The sequence below is a fragment of the Monodelphis domestica genome, chromosome 3 (genome assembly GCF_027887165.1).
Source record: "Monodelphis domestica isolate mMonDom1 chromosome 3, mMonDom1.pri, whole genome shotgun sequence".
In the NCBI taxonomy this organism is placed as follows: Eukaryota; Metazoa; Chordata; class Mammalia; order Didelphimorphia; family Didelphidae; genus Monodelphis; species Monodelphis domestica.
Window position 1 is genome coordinate 18,743,693 of NC_077229.1, and position 18,928 is coordinate 18,762,620.

An 18,928-nucleotide genomic window follows, 5' to 3' on the forward strand; every position below is an offset into this window, starting at 1 on the left:
CTTGAAAAACTAAAAACTTACCCCAGAACTAGCTCTGAAAACAGCTGCACAAAAAACTGTGAAGCTTCGGGTGGTACCTCCTCCACCTCAGGAGCAGAGCCAAACTTTTAACAGTTGAAAGTCAGGAAATAAATTGGGAAAGTGAGCAAACAACCAAAAAAAAGAACCTGACCATAAAAAGTTACACTGGTGACAGGAGAAATCAAAACAAACTCAGAAGAAAATGACCAAGTTAAAACTCTTATATCCAAATCCTCAAAGCAAAATGTGAATTAATCTGAGCCCCCCCAAAAAAAATTGCAGGAAGAGTTCAAAGAAGATTTTTTAAGTCAAATAAGAGAAGTAGAAGAAAAACTGGGAAAAGAAATGAGAATGATACAAGTAAATCATGAAAAAAAGAGTCTACAACTTAGTAAAGGAGGCACAAAAAAAATTGAAGAAAATAACATCTTAAAAAACAGAAATGGCCAAATAATAGAAGAGACAAAAATCCACCAAAGAATTCCTTAAAAAGCAGAAATGACCAAATGGGAAAGGAGATACAAAAACTCACTAAAGAAAAATTATTTCTTAAATATTAGAATTGGGGGAATGGAAGAGGGAATGGACTCCATGAGATATCCAGAAACAATAAAACAAAATCAAAAGAAGAAAAAAAATGAATTATCTCATTGGAAAAACAACTGGCCTAAAAAATAAATCCAGAAGAGAGAATATAAGAATTATTGGACTACTTGAAAGCCAGGATACAAAAAAGAACCTAGACATTATCTTTCAAGAAATTGTCCTAGAAGACTGTTCTAATATTCTAGATCTTGAAAGAATCCACCAATCACCTCCTGAAAGATCCCAAACTAAAAACTCCTAGACATATTATAGCCAAATTCCAGAACTCCCAGGTCAAGGAGAAAATACTGCAAGCAAGCTTAAAGAAATAATTTAAATTATCATAGAACCACAGATGAGATAATACAGGATTTAGCAGTTTACAAAAATATTTATAGCAATTCCTTTTGTGGTGACAAAGAACTGGAAATCAAGGGGATGCCTACCAATTGGGGAATGGCTGAACAAGTTGTGATTGATACATGACTATAAAGGAATATGATTGTGCTCTAAGGGATGGAGAGCAGAATGGTTTCAAAAAAACCTGGAAAGACTTCTTTGAACTTTGATACAAAGAGAAGCAAGCAGAACCAGAACATTGTACACAGTGATCCACTGTGAATGGCTTTTCTATTCTCAGCAATGCAAGGCTCCAAGATAGTTGTGAAGAACTTATGATGAAAAAAACACTAGAAAGAACTGATGGAATCTGAATGCAGATGGAAGCACACTTTTAAAAACTTTGTTTTTCTTGCTTGTTTGTCCTTTGGTCTGTGTGTTCTTTCACATGAGTAACATGGAAATGTGTTTTACATGACTACATATAAAATTGCTTGCCATTTCAGGGAGGTGAGGAAAGGAGAGAAATGATTTGGAACTCAAAATTAAAAAAAAAATTTATTTTCATGTGAAATTTGGGGGGGGGTTAAATTTTTTAAAAAAGAAAGAATTCAGTCAAGTACACTGGGCAAATTTCTTCAGTAAAGCAGGGGACTAAATGATCTTTGGGGGCCCTTTCATCTTGAGCCTGTAAATATTATCCACCCATTTGGACTTTAGGGCAAACTGAAAAGTTTAGGGCTAACCTCCTCTCAGAGGTTCTCTGAGAATTTAGAGAATTTTGGAAATTTAGAGTCCATTGAAAGCTTCCTCATACTTTCTCCTAATATACTTTCTTCTAAGGTCTTAGTGGATGGTAACCTCAGGAGGCCATCCTAGATGTGACCTCAAACCAGACCAGAGCCATCACCCTAATCCCAATATGACCTGGAGCATTGCTTATCACCCGTTTCAAAGAAGTGTTCCTTATAATATCTAGCAGTTAGAATATCTTTATCACCTGGTTATCAATAAGCCACTAACATGCTGTGGGACTGTGAGAAGCTCCCTTTCTGTCTTTGGGCTTCTCAAATGGAGACTAGATGCTCCTTAAAGTTTCTTGGACTTTCAACATCGGGGAATCTGGGAAACCTTTGACAGTTGAATGGATGGTTTGGGAGTCTTGGAAAATTCTTCTAGTGAGAAAGAACCAAAGAGTTATTTTTCACAATGAGAATAATTTTTTCAGCCTGGAGTAAGGGAAAGATCATCTGAGTAGCAGTTGACACCTTCTTGGTAGTATGCAATTTCTTCATCTATAAAGGGGAGATGTTGGACTAAATAGCAAAAGTTCCTTCTGGCTGTAAATCCTGGGATATGGTGAATTCCTTTCTTTGGGTTATCAACAGAGAATCCAATAAGATGCCTTTACTCGTGTCAAAGGCAGTATAAGTGGAAGCCCCCCACCCTTTCTATTCCGTTTGGAGGGCACCCGTGGGGGCCCTTTGCTGTGGGGTGTCATTTTCTGTAGTTATTAAGTAATGACACTTCTTCTGAGCCATCTGCTAGATCTTGGGAAGGTTTTTGCTATACACAATTCCTCTTTGGAATGCTATTTTGTGTAGTGGAGGTTTTAATCTAGAGTTCAGCTCAGCAAACATTTCAGGACCTCATTTTCCTCTTCTGTCAAATTAAAGTGTTTGACTCTGTGACCCAAGTCATGGAAAGGTATTCTGTGCTCCTTCCTCAAAGTGCCAAGTGAACAAAATGGAAAGAAATCCTTTAGGAGTCCAGTGAAAAATAAGGCAGCAGGCATTCTGGAAAACATTTTGGAACTACATACACACAGCCATATATAAACCAAAGAGATATTAAATTGTGCGTCCCCTTTAGCCAGCTGTACCGTGACTGAGTCTCTATGCCAAAGAGATCAAAGAAAGAAAGACCATTCATATGTATGCAGATGTTTATAGCAGCTGTTTTTATGGGGGCAAAGATTTAGAAACTGATGCTCATGTGTTGGAGGAACAATGGAACAAGGTATGACAGATGAATGTGACAGTACACCGTTGTGCTGTAAGAAATGATGAAGAGGATAGTTTCAGAAAAACCTTGGAAACCTTGATGCAAACTAAAGGGAGTAAAACCAGGAGATTAACTTGTATAATAACAATATTGTAAAGATGATCAACTCTGGGTCCAGATGGCCCATCATGAAATATGCCACCCCCCTCCAGACTGGGTGCTGGTGGACTCAGGCAGATTCAGACAGATTTTTTGGACATGGCTAATGCAGGAATGTGTTTTGCCTGACTATACAACTTTGTGATAAGTTTTACTTTTCTTGCTTTCTCCTTGTGGAAGAGGGAGGAATGGGAAGGAGAGAATTCAAAGCTGAAAATAAAATTGCATTAAAAAAAGAACAACAGCGTAGTCTGGGAAGTCTTCTTGGAGGAGGAGGTGGTGCCTGAGTGGACATTTGGAGGATTAGGACAGTTTGGTTTGGACATCATGGCATTCATTTTGCTTTATTTAATTTTTAGTGTGACTTCATTTTCTTGTTGAAAATAATTTTATTTTCAAATAACATACATTTCTTTTCACTTTCCCCCACTGAAAAAGAAAAAAAAAGCAAACCAAACTCTTGTTTCCAAACTGCATAGTTAAGCAAACAAATGCCTCTCACTCTGTACCCCAAAAGGCACATCTTCATCTGTATGCTAGGTCTGTCATCTGTGTAGTGGTTGGTCACTACGCCGCTAGAATTCTTGAGGCTTTCAGAGTTGTCCGCCTTCAGGAGATGGTTTTGCCCCTTTTGCTTGCTTTGATCCACCGCAGTTCACGCACAGTCTTCCTAGGTCTCTCTGAAACGGAACCTGTTCTTACTTCGTACATCACCGTAGGTTTTCCTTACTTCCATGTGCCATCATTTGCTCAACCATTCCCCAGGGGTCGGGCGTCAGATTCCAATTCTTTGTCACCGTGAAGAGTTGCTCTGAAGATCTGTGGACATGGAGACCTCTTGGGGGAGGGATGCCGGAGGTAAAGGCCTAGTAGCAATATTGCTGGGGCCAAGGGTGTGTGCACTTTGGGCACTTTTTGGACATAGTTCCTAGTTCTTTTCCAGAATGTTCACAGTTCCATCCAGAGAAGGGCCATAAAAGGTGTGAGCCCCGATGAAAGAGGGATGGGGAGATAGTGCAGGGTTTTTGTCCAAGGAGAGGCCTTTCACATGCCCAGTGTCAGAACTTGAAAGAAGCGTAGAGAAAAGGGCCTTCCCAGCCAGCACTTGACTGGGTTTCTTTATCTGAGACAGCCCTGCGTCAGTGAGATCATAGGTTTGCTTGCTGTCCCCTAGGATTATAGATGGAGCTCCAGAAGGGATCATAATGGTCACAGCACCCAATCCCCACCCCGAGAGCAGGGTTAGTCCAGGAAGCTAAGAAGTAGCTCAGATGGGATTTGAACCCAGGTCTCCCCAAATCCAAGTCCAGCTCTCTCTCCTGTGCAATGTGGGAAAATAGAGCAGGAAGTGAGTGTGGGCATTTTATGGAAATTTTGGCAGCCTCCATTTCCTCATTTGTAGAAAAGGAACAGTCTGTTGGGGGGCTCCAACCTCTAAAGGCCAATAGAGATGCCGCTTAATGCCATGCCATTGTCTGGGGTGCAATGGGTTCTTCTTGAAGAAAAAAGCTATTGAAGTAGATGATTTCTAGGCCCTCTCTCATTTCTTGGGGTGTAGGCACAAGGTGGGACCCCTGGAGTTGCCTGGGCCAAGGACTGGGAGGAATTCTGTGTGGTAGGCATTGTTCTGTGCTGTGGGAATGAGGGTCATTTAACAGTCACTAGGGGCACCCCAGGACACAGAGTTTGGGGCCTAGAGTCACAAAGACCTGAGTTCAAGTCACTAGCTGTGTGACTTTGGGGCAAATGCAGGCCCATTTCTGGCCTCGGCTCTCTGCTCTATTCTAGGGCATGGTCATGATCCCAGGCTCCTCCTGACCTGACTCTGGAGGGAAGTCTCCCAGTTAGTCTCTCTCCCTTCTACAGCCCCCCAGGGCTCAGCTCTCTCCATGGTGCCTTCAGCCTGCTCGGGAGCACCCAAGCACAGCGTCCGTTCTAGCAGCTGCACCCACACTGAGCTGGCCTCCTTGGGGGGGGGGTCATGTGAGGGCCCAGACTCCCGGGGTGGCTTCTGGCCACATCCCACGGTAGGAAAGCTCTCGGGTTCCTGTGGCCTAATGGGGCCTCCACTAGCTGTGGGGAGCCCCTTGTAGTTCTCAGGAGGACCACAGATGCTGGTGGTTGGCACTGAGTGGCAGTGCCGGCATTGTTTGGCCATTCCTCTTGGGGCCCGGCATCTGGACCAGAGCCTGGAGATTTGCTGAGGAGGAGGAGGAGGAGGGAAGGACGCAGATTTGGGCAGGATTGCTCCTCATCTTCCCCCAACCGAGGCAGCCCCGGGAAGTGGCCTAGAGGAAGGCAGATGACATCATGAGTTAGTCCCCTCCTCACTTTCTTTCAGTTTTCCCGGGCCTTGGCTCCTCCCCTTAAAGAGGAAAGAGGTGACACAGGGTGTGGGGGAGAGCCCGCAGCTCTTTGGTGGGGCCGCTTTAACCACCCCCACCGTCCGCCTGGCCGGCTCAGGTTTCAGCCTGAGAGGGGACCAGGGCCCGGAGGGAGCGCCTCTCCCGGGCAGCCTCTTCCACCCAGCCTCTTCCCGGGAGCCGGCCCCAGCTGCCTGGACAGTGCGGGAGAGGGTCCGGCGGAGCCGCCGCCGCCCCAGGAGCCAGGGGACCGGCCTTTGAAAGTGAGGAGCTGCCAGGATGGCCGCGGGAAGGGGGGCCCATTTTGTCCGGTTGGTCCAGGCGGGCGGCATCCCTTGCTGGGCTAGGAAAGGGGGGGGGGCCGGGCCCGGGGCCTGTGGGGACTGATGCGCGGCACCCGGGGCAGGCTGGGAGTCTCTTCTGCTTTCTCAGCCCGCTGCCAGGCTAACAGCATGACTGGGAGCTGACATGACTCAGTCCCTTTCCTGAGGGTTGCCTGGCTCCGGCCACTCTCCCTCCCCTCCCCTCCCCTCCCCTCCCCTCCCCTCCCCTGGCCGGAAGCTGTGGAGGGGGGGCTCCAGTGCCCGGGGCTAGCTGCCTGGGGCATGGGGGTGGGGCCGGCCGCTCCCAGCCCCCAGCGGTGGGGTCTGAAGGGGCCCCTTTCTGCCGTGGCCCGAGGCAGGGCTGCTCCCTCATGCGGACCGCAGCAGGCAGTTCCCATCTTCCTGCAGAAGCAGGGCCTCGGGAGGGTTTCCAGCGCGCCCACCCTTGCCGCAGCCCTGCTCCCCTCTGTGCCTAGGAGATGGCGGCGTCTGTAGCTCTGCCGCTCCCCTTCCCCAGCCCTCCCCAGCCCGCAGGCGGCATCAGGGCCCCTCCGGCTGCTCGAGCTTCCTTTTGGCCTCTTGCTTCAGCCGAGACAGTCCTGATAAAGAACAAAGCCTTTGGCATGACTGGAGAGGAATGGTTGGGCCGGGCCCAAGACCTGCCCCAGACCTGCCCCAGATTTCCCCTCCAGCTCCAAGTCCCATTGAGCGGGCTGTGGGGGCCCGGGACCAGGGTGGGGCCAGGCTAGCCGCACGCTCCCCTCCCCCAGGTGCTGATAAGGCAAATACAGAAATGCAGGTACCTCTGAGAGCCCCCTGCCCGCCCAAGGCCCTTCTTTGGAAGTGGCTGCTGAAGGCATTTCCCAGGTAGCATCAGGTGTGGGGCCAGTGGCTGAGCCCCCGAGAGCGGCCCTCCTTCTCCCCGGCTGCCCGGACTTGTGGGCTGCCGCCCTTTCCCCGGCAAACTTCCTGAAATGGCTTCTGTGGAGGTTGGGTCTGGGGCTGGCAGATAGGCCAGGGAGGGGAGGGGGCTCCGGGCAAAGTGACTCCCTGAGGGAAGAGCTTTGAGCTCACGCCCTGTGGGAAAGGGCCGAAGGGACGGCCACCTGGACAGGCCCTTTGACCCGAGGGTGCAGCACCAAGAGCACGGCTTGTTGGGGGCACCCTCCTGGGGGACTCTTCGGGCATCTGGGTTGGACCAGACTGCTCGCGAGGCTCGGCAGACGTGGGCTTGTTGTCAGCCACAACCTGGTGCTTAGAGGCATCCCGAGGCAGGGCGAGTGGGCCAGCCCCGTCCCTGGAGGTTCTCAGGCATGGCCCGGTGACTCCTGCTCGGGGTGTTGCCCAGAGGGTTCTTGCTCAGGTCCAGGGAGGGCTTGATGGCTTCTGAGGCCCTTTTCCCCTTGGAGTGCCAGTGATTTGGTAACCAGAGTGTTCCGCGCCTCTTAAGTGTCTCCAGGCAGAAATTCTTGACTTGCTGTGTGTGCCCGCATCCCCTGCCCGGCCCCTCTGGGGAGGAACGGTAGAGCTTCATTTGGACCGACCTTTGGCCTCCTTTGTGGTCCCGCATGTCTTGCATTGTGCGGTTTCAGATGTTCTTCTGGGGCACACACATGGAGGAGCCTTGGGCAAGGCCCACCTAGAAGGGGCCCACAGTGACAGCCTGTTGGTTAGAAGAAAGTAGTTCTTCCTCTGTAGTCTCTTCTGTGGGAGAGCCAAAGTCCTGGTGGGCGGGGAAGAGAAGGGGCTCCCCCTGGGGTCTCCAGCCCCTGCTGGTGCTACCGGCCGTTCGCCAGAGCACAGCCCAGCTCGTGGAGCTGTATGGAAAGATCTCCCACTTTCTGGGTCGGTCCTGGGCGGGAGCAAGGCTGTTTTCCAATGTTCGGCCTCTCCTCCTAATGTAAAACTTCTCTGAATGTTTCATCCCAGCCTGTACGTCTCAGGCTGTGTCCGAGTCCACTGGGAAAGATTTGTGGGCAGAGCCAGAAGACGGGGGGATTCAGTGGAGCCCTGTTGTTGGAGGTTGGCTATTTGGTTTTTAGAGAATTCTTCCTACAAAGCAGTCGCTTGACTTTCCTCCCAGGAGCTCCAAGTTGGGAGTAAGAGAGAATTGAGTCACCCCCTGCACTCTCCCACCTGCCTCCTGTCCTAGAATGAGGAGCGGCCCCGGGAAAGTCCTGGGTTTGGAGTTAATGGCCCTGCGTTCAGAGACTGTCTCCTAGGGAGCTGGCCTAGTGGCTTTCTCCTTCTTAGTCTCCCTTTCCTCCTCCTTCAAATGTGGAAGCCAAGACAAAGAACCACCCCAGCCTGCCTCTGCCCTAGAGAATGAGCAAAAAGCTGAATTCCTGTGGGAGCCCCTCCAGCCCAGGCTAGTTCCGGAAAAGGCCTACACTCCAGGAAGTGGGCACTCTAGCCCCCAGCCTGCCATTTCAAAGCCTCTGGCCTCCATTCCTCATCTACCTGAACTGAGCTCATCCCCTCCCAGGCAGTGGGGAGAATTCAGACAGCTCACGGAGGGGAAGACATTAGTGTTCCAGGCTCTCTGAGAGCCTGATTATTGGCTAGTGTGTGCCCAGGCCTCGGAGAAGAGGGAAGCCCCGAGAAGACCCCTTGCCCCATCTTCGTCCCTCCCAGAGACCAGATTCCCTCCCTCCGGTCCCGAGAGGTGCTCTGAAGATTCAGCAGGCCCCTCCCCGTCTGTTTCCCCCCCCCCCTGCCCTTCTGCCCTTCCCCGTGTGGCTGTTGGCATAGTGTGGATACGAGCAGGTGGCAGGGGGAGGCCTCTGCAGTCACAGCCCTGAGAGTGTGGAATGAGGTCAGTAGGATGGAGCCAATTTAGGACGTGTTACCTGATACTCAAAGGAGGAACATTTTCCCTGGGAAGCACAGCTGATGCTGCAGAAGGAGACACCATCCCCAGCCTCCAGGGAGCCCAGAGGAGCTCCACCAGCCCTAGGCCTCATACCGGACCTGGCTCGGGTCAGAACGAGCTCGAGCTAGGGGAGGGGGACCAAGCTAGGCCGCCTTTGGGCCTTTTTTCATTGGAATGGGAGGAGGCAGGAGGAGGCTGTGGCCACTCTCTAGGCAGCCCGCCACCAGATTTCTTCCAGCTCCCCAACCCTGGCTTTCCCTGGGGATCTCGCCAGACTTTCGGGGCAGAGGGAAGAGGGGGGCGCTCAGAGCAGCACAACAGCCCACCTGTATAATTCACACGGCTGGAACTGGCTTCTTGGACCAAGAGAACCTTCCTGTCAGCCGGTTTGGGCCTTCTTGAATGGTCTAAACCCAGCCTCACAAAGGGATTCCTGGGGAACAACCACCAAGACTGTTCAGAACGCCCCCACCGGCCAAGGGGTCACGCGCAGTCGGCCCCCACTCTGACAGAGGTCAGGATGCCAGGCCCGGCCGGACAGTGGCTGGAACAATAGGGAGAAAGGGAAGGGAAGGACGTGGCCATCCAAAGTGGAGAAGGCCGAGGCCCGAGGATTGGGCCAGTAAATCCCCGGAGAAAAGACAGCCGGGGGGAGGGCTCTAAGGAAGCCGAGTCGCGGGGCCTGGCAGAATAGGCTGGCACCTACGCTCCGGCCAGGGGGCACGTGCTGAAGCCCATCCCTGAGGGTGGGACAGCCTTGACCTGGGCCAGCTCCAGCCCGGCTTAGGACGCCACAAAGGCTCACTGGAAAATTAAGGAAAGTTCTTGGGACTCCGGGGTGATGGCTGCATCCAGGATGCCTCGCAGCCGAGCACGGCCTTTGTAGCCTAGTCTTTTACGGGCTGGGAGAGGGAGAGGAGGACGTGGGCCTCTATGAAGCGCCTACTGTGTTCCAGGCACTGCGCTAAGCAAGCACTTTGCAAACCATCCTGGAGGGAAGGGACTGTTTTACAGCTGAGGAAACTAGAAGACAGATAGGCAGAAAGCAGTTAAGTGACTCGCACACAGGCTCGAAGATGCCAGTGATGAGGAGTCCATTCCGTCGTTGCATAGCCCTGGTCCTTAGGAAACTCCTCCTCCTCCCCGTTGAGATCTGCCTCGTGAGCCCCTTAGCTCTGATTCTGCCCACGGAGGCTGGGCATGGTCAGCGGCCCCCCCACGGCCGGACGGCGGCTGCCTGCCTGGGTCCGGCTCCCGCCCGGCTGCAGGAGCGGGCGGTGGGAGGGCCTCCCTCCATCCTGGTGCTCAGCCTTCCAGAACAGCCCTCGCTGCAGTGCAGAACCCCAGCCTGGAATGACGGTCCTCCCTCCTCCCCGCCTCCTCCCCCTTCCCCGCTGGCTCAGGTTGGCTCCTGGGAGAAGTCTCCGAGGCCAGCTGGCTGCAGTCTGGGCTGGGGCGGCCTCAGAGGGGCATGGGGCAGGCCACGGGGCGGCGGGCAGCCCCCTTCCTCCCGGAGACGCGTCACCCGGTGCCTGTCTGTTTGCAATAGCCGAGTTCCCGGGGAAGCCGCCCAGCGACCTGCCGTCCGCAGCTCCCGCCCATGCTGGGGGAGGGGAGAAGAGCACCCTGAGGAGAGGAGGGAGAGACTTAAAGGCTGAGCCCCGGCGATGTGCCAGTCAAACACCTTGCAAGGAGCAGACCTTCACAAGGGGAAATGGTGAGATGCTCTAAAGCTTTGTCTAGCCCTCCTCCCTCTTGCTACAACCTCCACAAAGTTAAAATTCATGTCCGGAGGCCGCGCCCGGGAAGCAGCAGCTGGGCTGGGGAGCAGCAGCCCCCACGGCTGGAAGGGCCCAGGCCCCTGGGCTTGGACGGGGGCACGCCCAGTAGGAGAGCCCGGTTCAGGTACCGTCTGGTTTTCTGCATGGGGAGAGAAAGGGAAGCGGGCAGGGCTTGGAGAAGAGAGGCCCTTTGTTTGGCCCAGCCCCCCTTAAAGCTCCTTAGGCGGCCAGCTTCGGCCAGAGCCTGGGAAGGACCCTTCCCTCCCCCACCCCCACCCCACCCCGGGAAAGGGGGAGGAGGAGCCCCGGGCTCTTTCTTCCCAGGGCCGAGATGTTGAAAAGGGGATATTTGGAGCAAGTTGCCAAGATGCAGCTCTGCAGGGATTGGTCCGTGATCCTCTGCAGTGGGGGGAGGAGGGAGTCAGGGATTGTTTCTCCTCCGGAGCCCTGCCTGCCCCGCCAGCCCCTCCGAGCCGGGAGCCCCTCGTCTGCCCCCATCCCTATTTTGCTTGTTAAATCGGCCCCAAACCTTCTGTTGTTCCCCGAATTGGGGACCCCGACCACGCCAAAGGAGGAGGACGCTGGCTGTCCAGTCCAACCCGTCCTCTTTGGCAGATGAGGAAACTGAGATTCACGGGGAGAGAAAGCTCCAGGCCAGGGTTCTCCCCGAGCAGCTTTGTGGCTCCTTCTTGCCTTGGTGGGCGGCGTACCTCCAGGCCTCCAAAGTTCCCCCTTGCCAGTTTGCCCACCATGGCCTCAGCGATGCCAAGAGCAGAGCCTGGAGGGCATTTTAAGGCTTACACAGACCTTCCTGCCCAAGAGAGGAGGGAGATGGGCAGTGCCAGGCGCTTGTCTCTGGCTTATAACCTCCCCAGGACCCTGGAACTCAGAAATGTGACTAGTGAGGGTCGGGGGGGTCAGACCCAGGGTCCAAGCTTTAGGCCCCAGGACGCACGGCCAGCCCAAGCCCCTACGAGTGCTACCAGATGGCGTTGCCCACCCGCCTCATGCTGGCTGACCTCTCCTCCTGAAGCCTCTCCCAGCACCTGTGGCATGAGCGGGCTGGTGGGGGCACCGAGGACCTGCCCGGTGGGGGAAGGCCAAAGAAATAGGCCCCTGGAGGCCTTGTCCATAAGGAGATTACATTCTAATCCTGAGGAGGCAGGGCCAGGAGAGTGAGCGCCCGTGAAATCCCGGGCAAGAGACGGCAGCCACTGGCCAGACTGGTCGGGAGAGCACCGCACGCTGTCCGGATTGGGAGGGGGGCCGCGGGGGCCCCCCGAGTCCGTGGGACACGGCATTCTTGTCCGTCTGTGTTCGAGCCGACTGGCCACAGGCGATTGCTAGCACTCGAGAGGCTGATCCCCTCGTTTGGTGCCTGGGGACCATGAAGCCCACCAGGGAAATGACTTGTCTGGTTCTAGAGCTCTAGACGGGCAAAGCCTCCAGGCCCCAAGAGGAGCAGGGTCGTCCGCTTTGGGGCAAGAAAGGTAGCCCATTGCCACGGCGAGGCCTCCGACTCCTCCAGGGGCCTCTCCCCGACCCAGGCTCCAGGCCCGTCCCACGTCGGCTCCTCCTTGCTAGGCTGGGCCTCGGTGAGCACCCAGAGTGCTGCGGGCTAGCGTGGAAAGCTCCAGGGCTCCGGGGAGCGTGGCAGAGGGGCACCTCGGCCTGCTGCTCAAGAGAAGGGGCACCGGCACGATTCGGCAAGGACTTACTACCTGGATGTGGAGGAGCTGGGGGGGTCCAAACAGAAGCAGCACCTTCTCTCTGAGGCTCTCTCTGGGCCCGCGAGAAGAGCGGGTTCGGCCTGGCATCCCAGAGGGCACCAAGAGGGCTCCAGGAGCCGCTTGTTTCTGTGGAACGTTCTTGGAGCCACAAGTCAACGATGCTTGAGGCCAGCAAGGCCGGCAAGTTCTAAGAGGAGGGACCCGACAGCTTCCCCAGAGCTTCACGGGCCAAATGGATGAGGGGCCCCGGCCGAGGGGGCAGTTTGAACCCAGGGCTTTCTGCCTTCCAAATCCAGCACTGTGCATTACCTCCTGGAGAGATTTACCCGTGAGGTTTGCCTCGGCCGCCTTCCTGCTTCTGCCAACACCGGGCCCTCGCGCTTTGGCCCAGGCGGCCACGTTCTCGGATGGAGGAGGCAGAAGACGGCGTCAGGGGCCGAGCCCTCGGCTGCCCGCAGCTGCCTCCTCAGAGGCCCCCAGAAGCAGGAGGGCCTCGCCGAGGGTCAGAGCACAATAACGACTTCCTCTTTTCCTCTCGTCGCCTCCCGCTCTTGGGCGGCAGGCGCCACGGCAGAGTCTGCCCAGAGCCGAGCTGGTTCAAGCCGTCCCTGGCGCCCTCCAGGACAGCCGTTTCTGCCGACCACATCCCACCCGCTGGGCTGCCCCCCAGCCTCTCCTAACGGAGCCGACAGGCAAGAGCCGGGGTGGGGGAGCCCCAGGCATGGAGGGTGTAGCTGGCAGGAGGTTGGCAGGCTCAGCGCCCCGTGAGTGGCCTTCCCTCATGTCCCTGTATGTGATCCCACAGGTTGCAATTCCCCCAGCTGGCCCTGAGGCGAAGGTTGGGCCAGCTCAGCTGCATGTCTGGGCCTGCTCTGAAACTCCGCTCCTGGCCTCTGACCATTCTCTATTACCTTCTGCCTTTCGGCGCCCTTAAGCCTCTGAGCAGAGTAGGATGGAGGCCCGTGAGCCGGGTAAGTGTGCGCAGGGGGGCGGGACTCGCGGCCAGAGGGGCCGCCTCGTGCCCCACCTCACCCATTTCTGCTCTTTCCCTCGCCCTGCCCACGCCTGAGGTCCCACAGAGTGCAGGGACCGGAAAGCCAGCTCCTTGTGGGCCTGCCCGGGGCCGCAACCCAGGAAGGGCTCCTCCTGGAGAGGGCACGTGGAGGCCGGCAGCGCGCTAAGGCGAGGGCCGTCCTAGGGGACCGTCCCCCCGTTCAGGGCCCCTTTAAAGTGCTTAACGTTAGAGCCAAATTGCCTCTGAGGCCTCTGGGAGTGACGACAGTGACAGCCGGGGAAGAGCGGGGGAGCGGCAGCGTCGAGGGCGGGGGCGGCGCCACTCTTCAAGGCAGCGGGGAGGAGGCCCAGGTGGGCTCCGCAGATCTCACCCGTCACTCTTGGTTCTGCTTCTTGCCTCCGGCCCAGGGTGGGGGGCACAGCTGTGGGGGCCGGGCAGCGCCTCCCGCTTCCAGGGCATGGTGGTGAAGAGTCCAGCTTCTGTGTGTGCTAGAGGGGGCAGGGACCCCCCTGCCCGTGCCCCTCTACGGGGCAGAAGGAGGCCACATTCAGGCCGTGTCGGTCCTTGGGCTCAGGCCTCGCTCACGTGCTTCGCCCTCTGCCCTTCCCGGCCTCGGGAGCACTAGTCTGACCCCTCAGAGAACCCAGGAGGAAGTGGAGGCCCAGAGGACGGCGGAATTCTAGGCCTTGAACCCTAATCTTTGCCCTCCTCTCAGACTCGCCCACATCTTCTGGGGGCTCCCGCTGCATTTTTCCTCTCTGGCCCCGAGAAGTCAAGAAGTCGCTCTCTGCCAGGGCGGGGGGCACGTGTTTATCCTTGTCAAAGCAAACCTCTGGAGATGCCACTCCGTGCCCAGATCTCACCCAGGCAGGGAGGACTCTCAGGCCAGTCTCAGGGCCGTTACTATCCACATCACAAAACTCGGGGAGCCACGTGGGAGCGGCTCCGGGCTACAAAGGCTGCCAGGCAGCCAGTGCCATCCCTACCCCATCCCTCCAGCCAGACGAAGCCTGCAGAAACATCAGACTGAAATGTCCCGGGGTGGTGCCAGCGGGGGGGCACGCCGGGCTCTAACCCCTGACCTCCCTCCCCCCTCCCCTGCCATCCACCCATGTGATTGCAGGTCGCCCTCTACAAGTCTGTGCCCACACGGCTGCTGTCCCGAGCCTGGGGGCGGCTAAACCAGGTGGAGCTGCCCACCTGGCTGCGGAAGCCCGTGTACAGCCTCTACATCTGGACCTTCGGGGTGAACATGAAGGAGGCCGCCGTGGAGGACCTCGACCACTACAGGAACCTGAGCGAGTTCTTCAGCCGGAAGCTGAAGCCGCAGGCCCGGCCCGTTTGTGGCCTGCACAGCGTGGTGAGGCCGGAGGGCGGCCGGGGCGCTCGGCATGGTGGGTGGGCGAGGGCTTGTGGGGCCGGGCCCAAGTGGCCAGAGAACAAGTCTAGGCCCAGAGGAAGAAGCTGAGGCTCCAAGACGGCAGAGGCCCAGCCTACGGCCATCATTTGGGCCCAGGGCTCTGGCCACGGAGAAGGCCCAATCCAGCAGGTCTCTAGAGCCCTGCGGGGTGACCCTTTCTGCTGGGCAGAGCCCTGGTCACAGCCTGGCCCTCCCGTGTGTCCCCAGATCAGCCCGTCTGATGGCAAGATCCTGAACTTCGGTCAAGTGCAGAACTGTGAGGTGGAGCAGGTGAAGGGGGTCACCTACTCCCTGGAGTCCTTCCTGGGCCCGCGCACCCCTGGGGATGAGCTACCCTTTGGCAGCCAGGAGCCGGCGAGAGAGGCGGGACAGGGAGAGCCTGCAGGAGCAGCCCAGGGTGAGTGACCAGCCCTCTGACCCCTCTGGTGGTCATCTGCCCCTGCTGGGGGCTCAGCCGGGCCTCGAGCCTCCCTGGAGCTGCTCAGGCGCTTTGCCTCCATCTGCCTCGTCTCTTCAGCTGTAAAATGGGGGTAGTGTTAGCTCCCAGGCTCACTGATCCGCGCAGATGCTCGTGAAGCGCTCAGCACAGGACATGAGTGTAAACTATGGTCCTTACAACATGGTGCCAATTGTCCGGCTCTTCCCGACTCACCCCATTTGGGGGTTTTCTTGGCCAAGACACCAAAGTGGCGGGCCATCCCCCTCTCCAGCTTATTTTCAGCTAGTTACCATCTGAGGCTGGATTTGAACTTGGGTCTTCCTGGCCCTGCCTCTGCCCCCCTGCTGTAGGGACCATGCCAGGGGTCTCAAGGAGGGGAGGCACCACCTCGGCTCCCACATTTGCCCTTTTGGCGGCTTAAGTGCCGGAAGTGTTCATTGAGTCCAGCCTTGAGGCCAGCCGCTGCCCGGGGTCCCAGCCGCCACAGCAGCACCCCCCAAAAGGGGCATCGGGGCGGTGCTGCGGCCACCATCCAGAGGGCTCTCGCTGGCCCCAGGTTGCCCAGCAGGGAAGGATTTAAGGCAGCCTAGAGCTTCCTCCATCCCCCCATGCATGAGGCCCTTCCCGGGAGGGGGGGGGGGTGCTCCATCCACACAGCAGCTGGTGGGTCCCAGGCTTCGGGGAGTCCTTGGCCTCAGCCTGACGCTGCCCTCGCCTTCCTTCCCTCGGGCAGCCCCAGCGCACTGCTCCTTCCAGAACCAGCTGGTGACCAAGGAGGGAAATGAACTCTACCACTGTGTCATCTACCTGGCCCCCGGCGACTACCACTGCTTCCACTCCCCCACAGACTGGAGGGTGGCCCACAGGCGGCACTTCCCAGGTAGGTGTGCCCCAGGGCCAGGCTCGGTGGGAAGGCATGCCACCCCGAGGGCAGCCAGGCCCACCCTCCCTCCCTCTCCTCCACACAGGCTCTCTGATGTCCGTGAACCCGGGCATTGCCCGCTGGATCAAGGAGCTCTTCTGCCACAACGAGCGGGTGGTCCTAACTGGGGACTGGAAGCACGGCTTCTTCTCCCTCACCGCCGTGGGAGCCACCAATGTGGGCTCCATCCGCATCTACTTCGATCGGGTCAGTGCCATCTGCCTTGGCCCCACGAGGGCAGCCACTGGGGGGTTGGGTGGGGGGAGCTGCTGGGGTACAGTCAGGAGGCAGCCAGGAGGGAGAAGGCCCTGACTGGGGAGCCCAGAGGATGGCTGGCTTGTGGTTAGGCAGTCGGTTCCTTGAACCAGGGTGCAGGGGAAAGGCTCGATGCCAGGAGGGAGGAGGTGCTTTGGGACTCAGCCCTGACCAGTCCAGGCCTCCAGGTGGGGGGGTGGGGAGGAGCTTGTGGCCTGGAGGAGCCCTTGAGTAGTGCTGGGCCCTGAGGCAGGTGCCCACCCCGGCTCTGTCTTACAAATGAGGAAGCCAAGGCACAGGGAGAGGACTCATGCTAGGAAGGGTCTGAGACCAGATTTGAACTCCGCTCTTCCTGGATGGGGGCCCCTTCCACATAGGGTTTGGCCTAGAGAGTGACCTCAAATTCTGAGACCGAACCATGCCAAAACGGCCCCCAGAGCATTCCGGGGCAGCCCCATCCTCCCCTTCCCAGGGGCTGCCACTCCACCGGCAGTGCAGGGGGGGATGGCTCCAGGGGGTTCCCAGCCTGCCTTGGGGCACTTCGGGGGCTCTGTGGCCCGGCCCCCACGTCCTCACTGGGCCCTCCTCCCCAGGAGCTGCACACGAACAGCCCCATGTACAGCAAGGGCTCCTACAACGACTTCAGCTACATCAGCCACAGCAACAAGGAGGGCATCCCCATGCGGAAGGGGGAGCACCTGGGCGAGTTCAACCTGGGCTCCACCATCGTCCTCATCTTCGAGGCTCCCAAGGACTTCAACTTCCACCTGAAGCCGGGCCAGAAAATTCGCTTCGGAGAAGCCCTGGGCTCCCTCTAGGGCCAGCGTCTCCCCGCCGCGGGGGACAAGGTGCCTTGCTCTGCTCGACGGGGCCGGGGCCAGACTTTGGAGCCATCTCCCACCCCGGAGGGGTCCGAGCGCCCGGCCAGCCTTTGAGAGGGAGGGAGGGAGGGAGGGAGGGAGGGAGGGAACCTGCCTTATCCCCGGCCCAGGCGGCCGAGCTGCCAGGGCGCGGGGCCGCTGGGGTGACGCTTCACTCTCTCATCAGTGGCCGATGCGGCTCTGCCCGGTGTCTCCTCCCCAGAGACTCCCCTCGTTCCCCGGATCTCTCCAGGCCTTAATCCCTCTCAGCGTCTAATCCCCTGGGCAGGCCTTTGTATGCTGGGTGCGACGCCCAGCGCTGCCCGGGCCCGAGCTCGGCTCCTCCAGGCCTCCCCTGGCGGGTGGCTGGTTTTCAGAATCCCCTGGAAGGGCCCTGGCAGGAGCACCCTCTCCCCTCCCTCCGCCCCCCCCCCCCCGCCCTCTGGTCCTGGGCCGTCGCCCGTGATTTCAGCCCCTGGTGCTGAGAGAGGCAGGCGGGGGAGGGCCCTGGCCGGCGGCTCTGGGGCGCCAGAATTTCAGCCATCGACGCTGTGTCCTAGCCCAGTATTTTTGTATGTCAGCCCAAGACGTGGGGACGGGAACTCATTTAATTGCAAACAAACATTTTCCAATAAAAAAATACACGGCAGCCGCCCGGTGTGTGCCTGATGTCGCCTTCCCTGGACGTCACGGGGGTGCCACGAGCACCCGCCTAACAGAAGGCAGCCCGCAGGACCTGGATGCGAGCCGTGTCCCGCAGCACCTGCTGCCTCTCCATCCGCAGTGCCTCCGCCAGGTGCGTGATCTGCTTCTCCACCTGCCAGGGGAAGCTAGTGGGTGGGGCCTGCCCCTCCCCCTCCCAACACACCGCCTCCCCCTCCCCCTCCCTGCACCCGGCGGACCTGGTGAAGCTTCTGCTGCACCTGGCGGCCTGCTTCCTCCTCGTCTGGCCTGGGGTCCTCCGTGCTCAGCGCCAACCACCTCCTCAGGCTGTCCGCCTGTCTCTGCCAGGACCTGGGGGGAGGGACGTGGAGCCCTGGGCCAGGAGCGCCGGGGCTGCCTGACATTAAGGGTTCAAGGTGGACAAAGTCGGGGCTCTGCCATGCCTGTCAGCACGCCTCTGCGGGAGGGAGGGGGCCTGCGGCTGAGGGACACGCCGGGATCCCCAAGGATGGCGCCTTCCCAGAAACCTTTGCTGCCGCTTCGCCATCAAATTCCATCCCAGGGAGGGGCACCATTGGGGTCTGGCCGACCCACATGGGCATCCCCGTCAGCAGCACTCGCGGGCTAAAGGCCCAGCCAGGTCCAGGCCGAGGAGGGCCTTGTTCACGCTCTGAAAAGCCACCCAAGCGCATCCTCCCACCACCACCCCCCGATCCCCGGGCAGGCGGGTCTGAGCTGGGAAAGGGAGGGAGGACGGCCCGGCCTGCCCCCCGCGGGGTCTGCGGGGCTACCAGGGAGACCCTCCAAAACCCACAGCATTTCCACGTCGCGGGAACAGAAGCCCCTACAAAGCCCGCCGGACACCTGGGGATCAGCAGCCCAAAAAGGGAGCCCCAGAAAGAGCGACCGCGTCCTGGGGAGGACCAGTCTGTGCTCCTGGCCAGGCTGGGCCAGCGGGAGAACGCCGCCCGCCGGCCGGCCAGAATGACCGGAGCTCTGCGTGCGATCCCGGCCAAACTGCCCAAAGGACGCTTCCTAGCGTGGATCACGTGGCACGATTCATGTGGCAGACCAAGAGAGAAGGGAGGGCGCGAAGCCGGGCCTCCAACGACCCCCTGGCGCGGGGAGACACACAGATGGACGGAGAAAGGCTGGCAGACGCTGGGCAGCCGGGCAC

General features: G+C 58.0%; 2 protein-coding genes across 8 annotated transcripts in view; one reads left to right on the plus strand and one right to left on the minus strand.

Moving 5' to 3' along the window:
* PISD (phosphatidylserine decarboxylase) overlaps window positions 1-17,737 on the plus strand; it is a 53,882-nt gene extending 36,145 nt beyond the window's left edge. The window contains exons 2-9 of one of the 5 annotated variants that reach the window (XM_007490440.3): window positions 10,216-10,383; window positions 12,740-12,869; window positions 12,983-13,148; window positions 14,316-14,552; window positions 14,820-15,009; window positions 15,785-15,931; window positions 16,020-16,180; window positions 16,822-17,737. In XM_007490440.3, coding sequence (XP_007490502.1) covers window positions 10,216-10,383; window positions 12,740-12,869; window positions 12,983-13,148; window positions 14,316-14,552; window positions 14,820-15,009; window positions 15,785-15,931; window positions 16,020-16,180; window positions 16,822-17,046 — 1,424 coding nt within the window. In that variant the 3' untranslated portion in view covers window positions 17,047-17,737. Of the gene's footprint in view, window positions 1-10,215; window positions 10,572-12,739; window positions 12,870-12,982; window positions 13,149-14,315; window positions 14,553-14,819; window positions 15,010-15,784; window positions 15,932-16,019; window positions 16,181-16,821 lie in introns of those variants that run through there. The other 4 variants (XM_007490441.2, XM_056821457.1, XM_056821456.1 and 1 more) reach the window with 4 other exon arrangements.
* The window catches only part of SFI1 (SFI1 centrin binding protein), a 36,487-nt gene continuing 35,237 nt past the window's right edge, over window positions 17,679-18,928 (minus strand). For all 3 annotated transcript variants that reach the window (XM_056821454.1, XM_056821455.1, XM_056821453.1), the window contains exons 32-33: window positions 17,991-18,102; window positions 17,679-17,905 (exon numbers count right to left, since the gene is read on the minus strand). In XM_056821454.1, coding sequence (XP_056677432.1) covers window positions 17,801-17,905; window positions 17,991-18,102 — 217 coding nt within the window. In that variant the 3' untranslated portion in view covers window positions 17,679-17,800. The remainder of the gene's footprint in view (window positions 17,906-17,990; window positions 18,103-18,928) is intronic.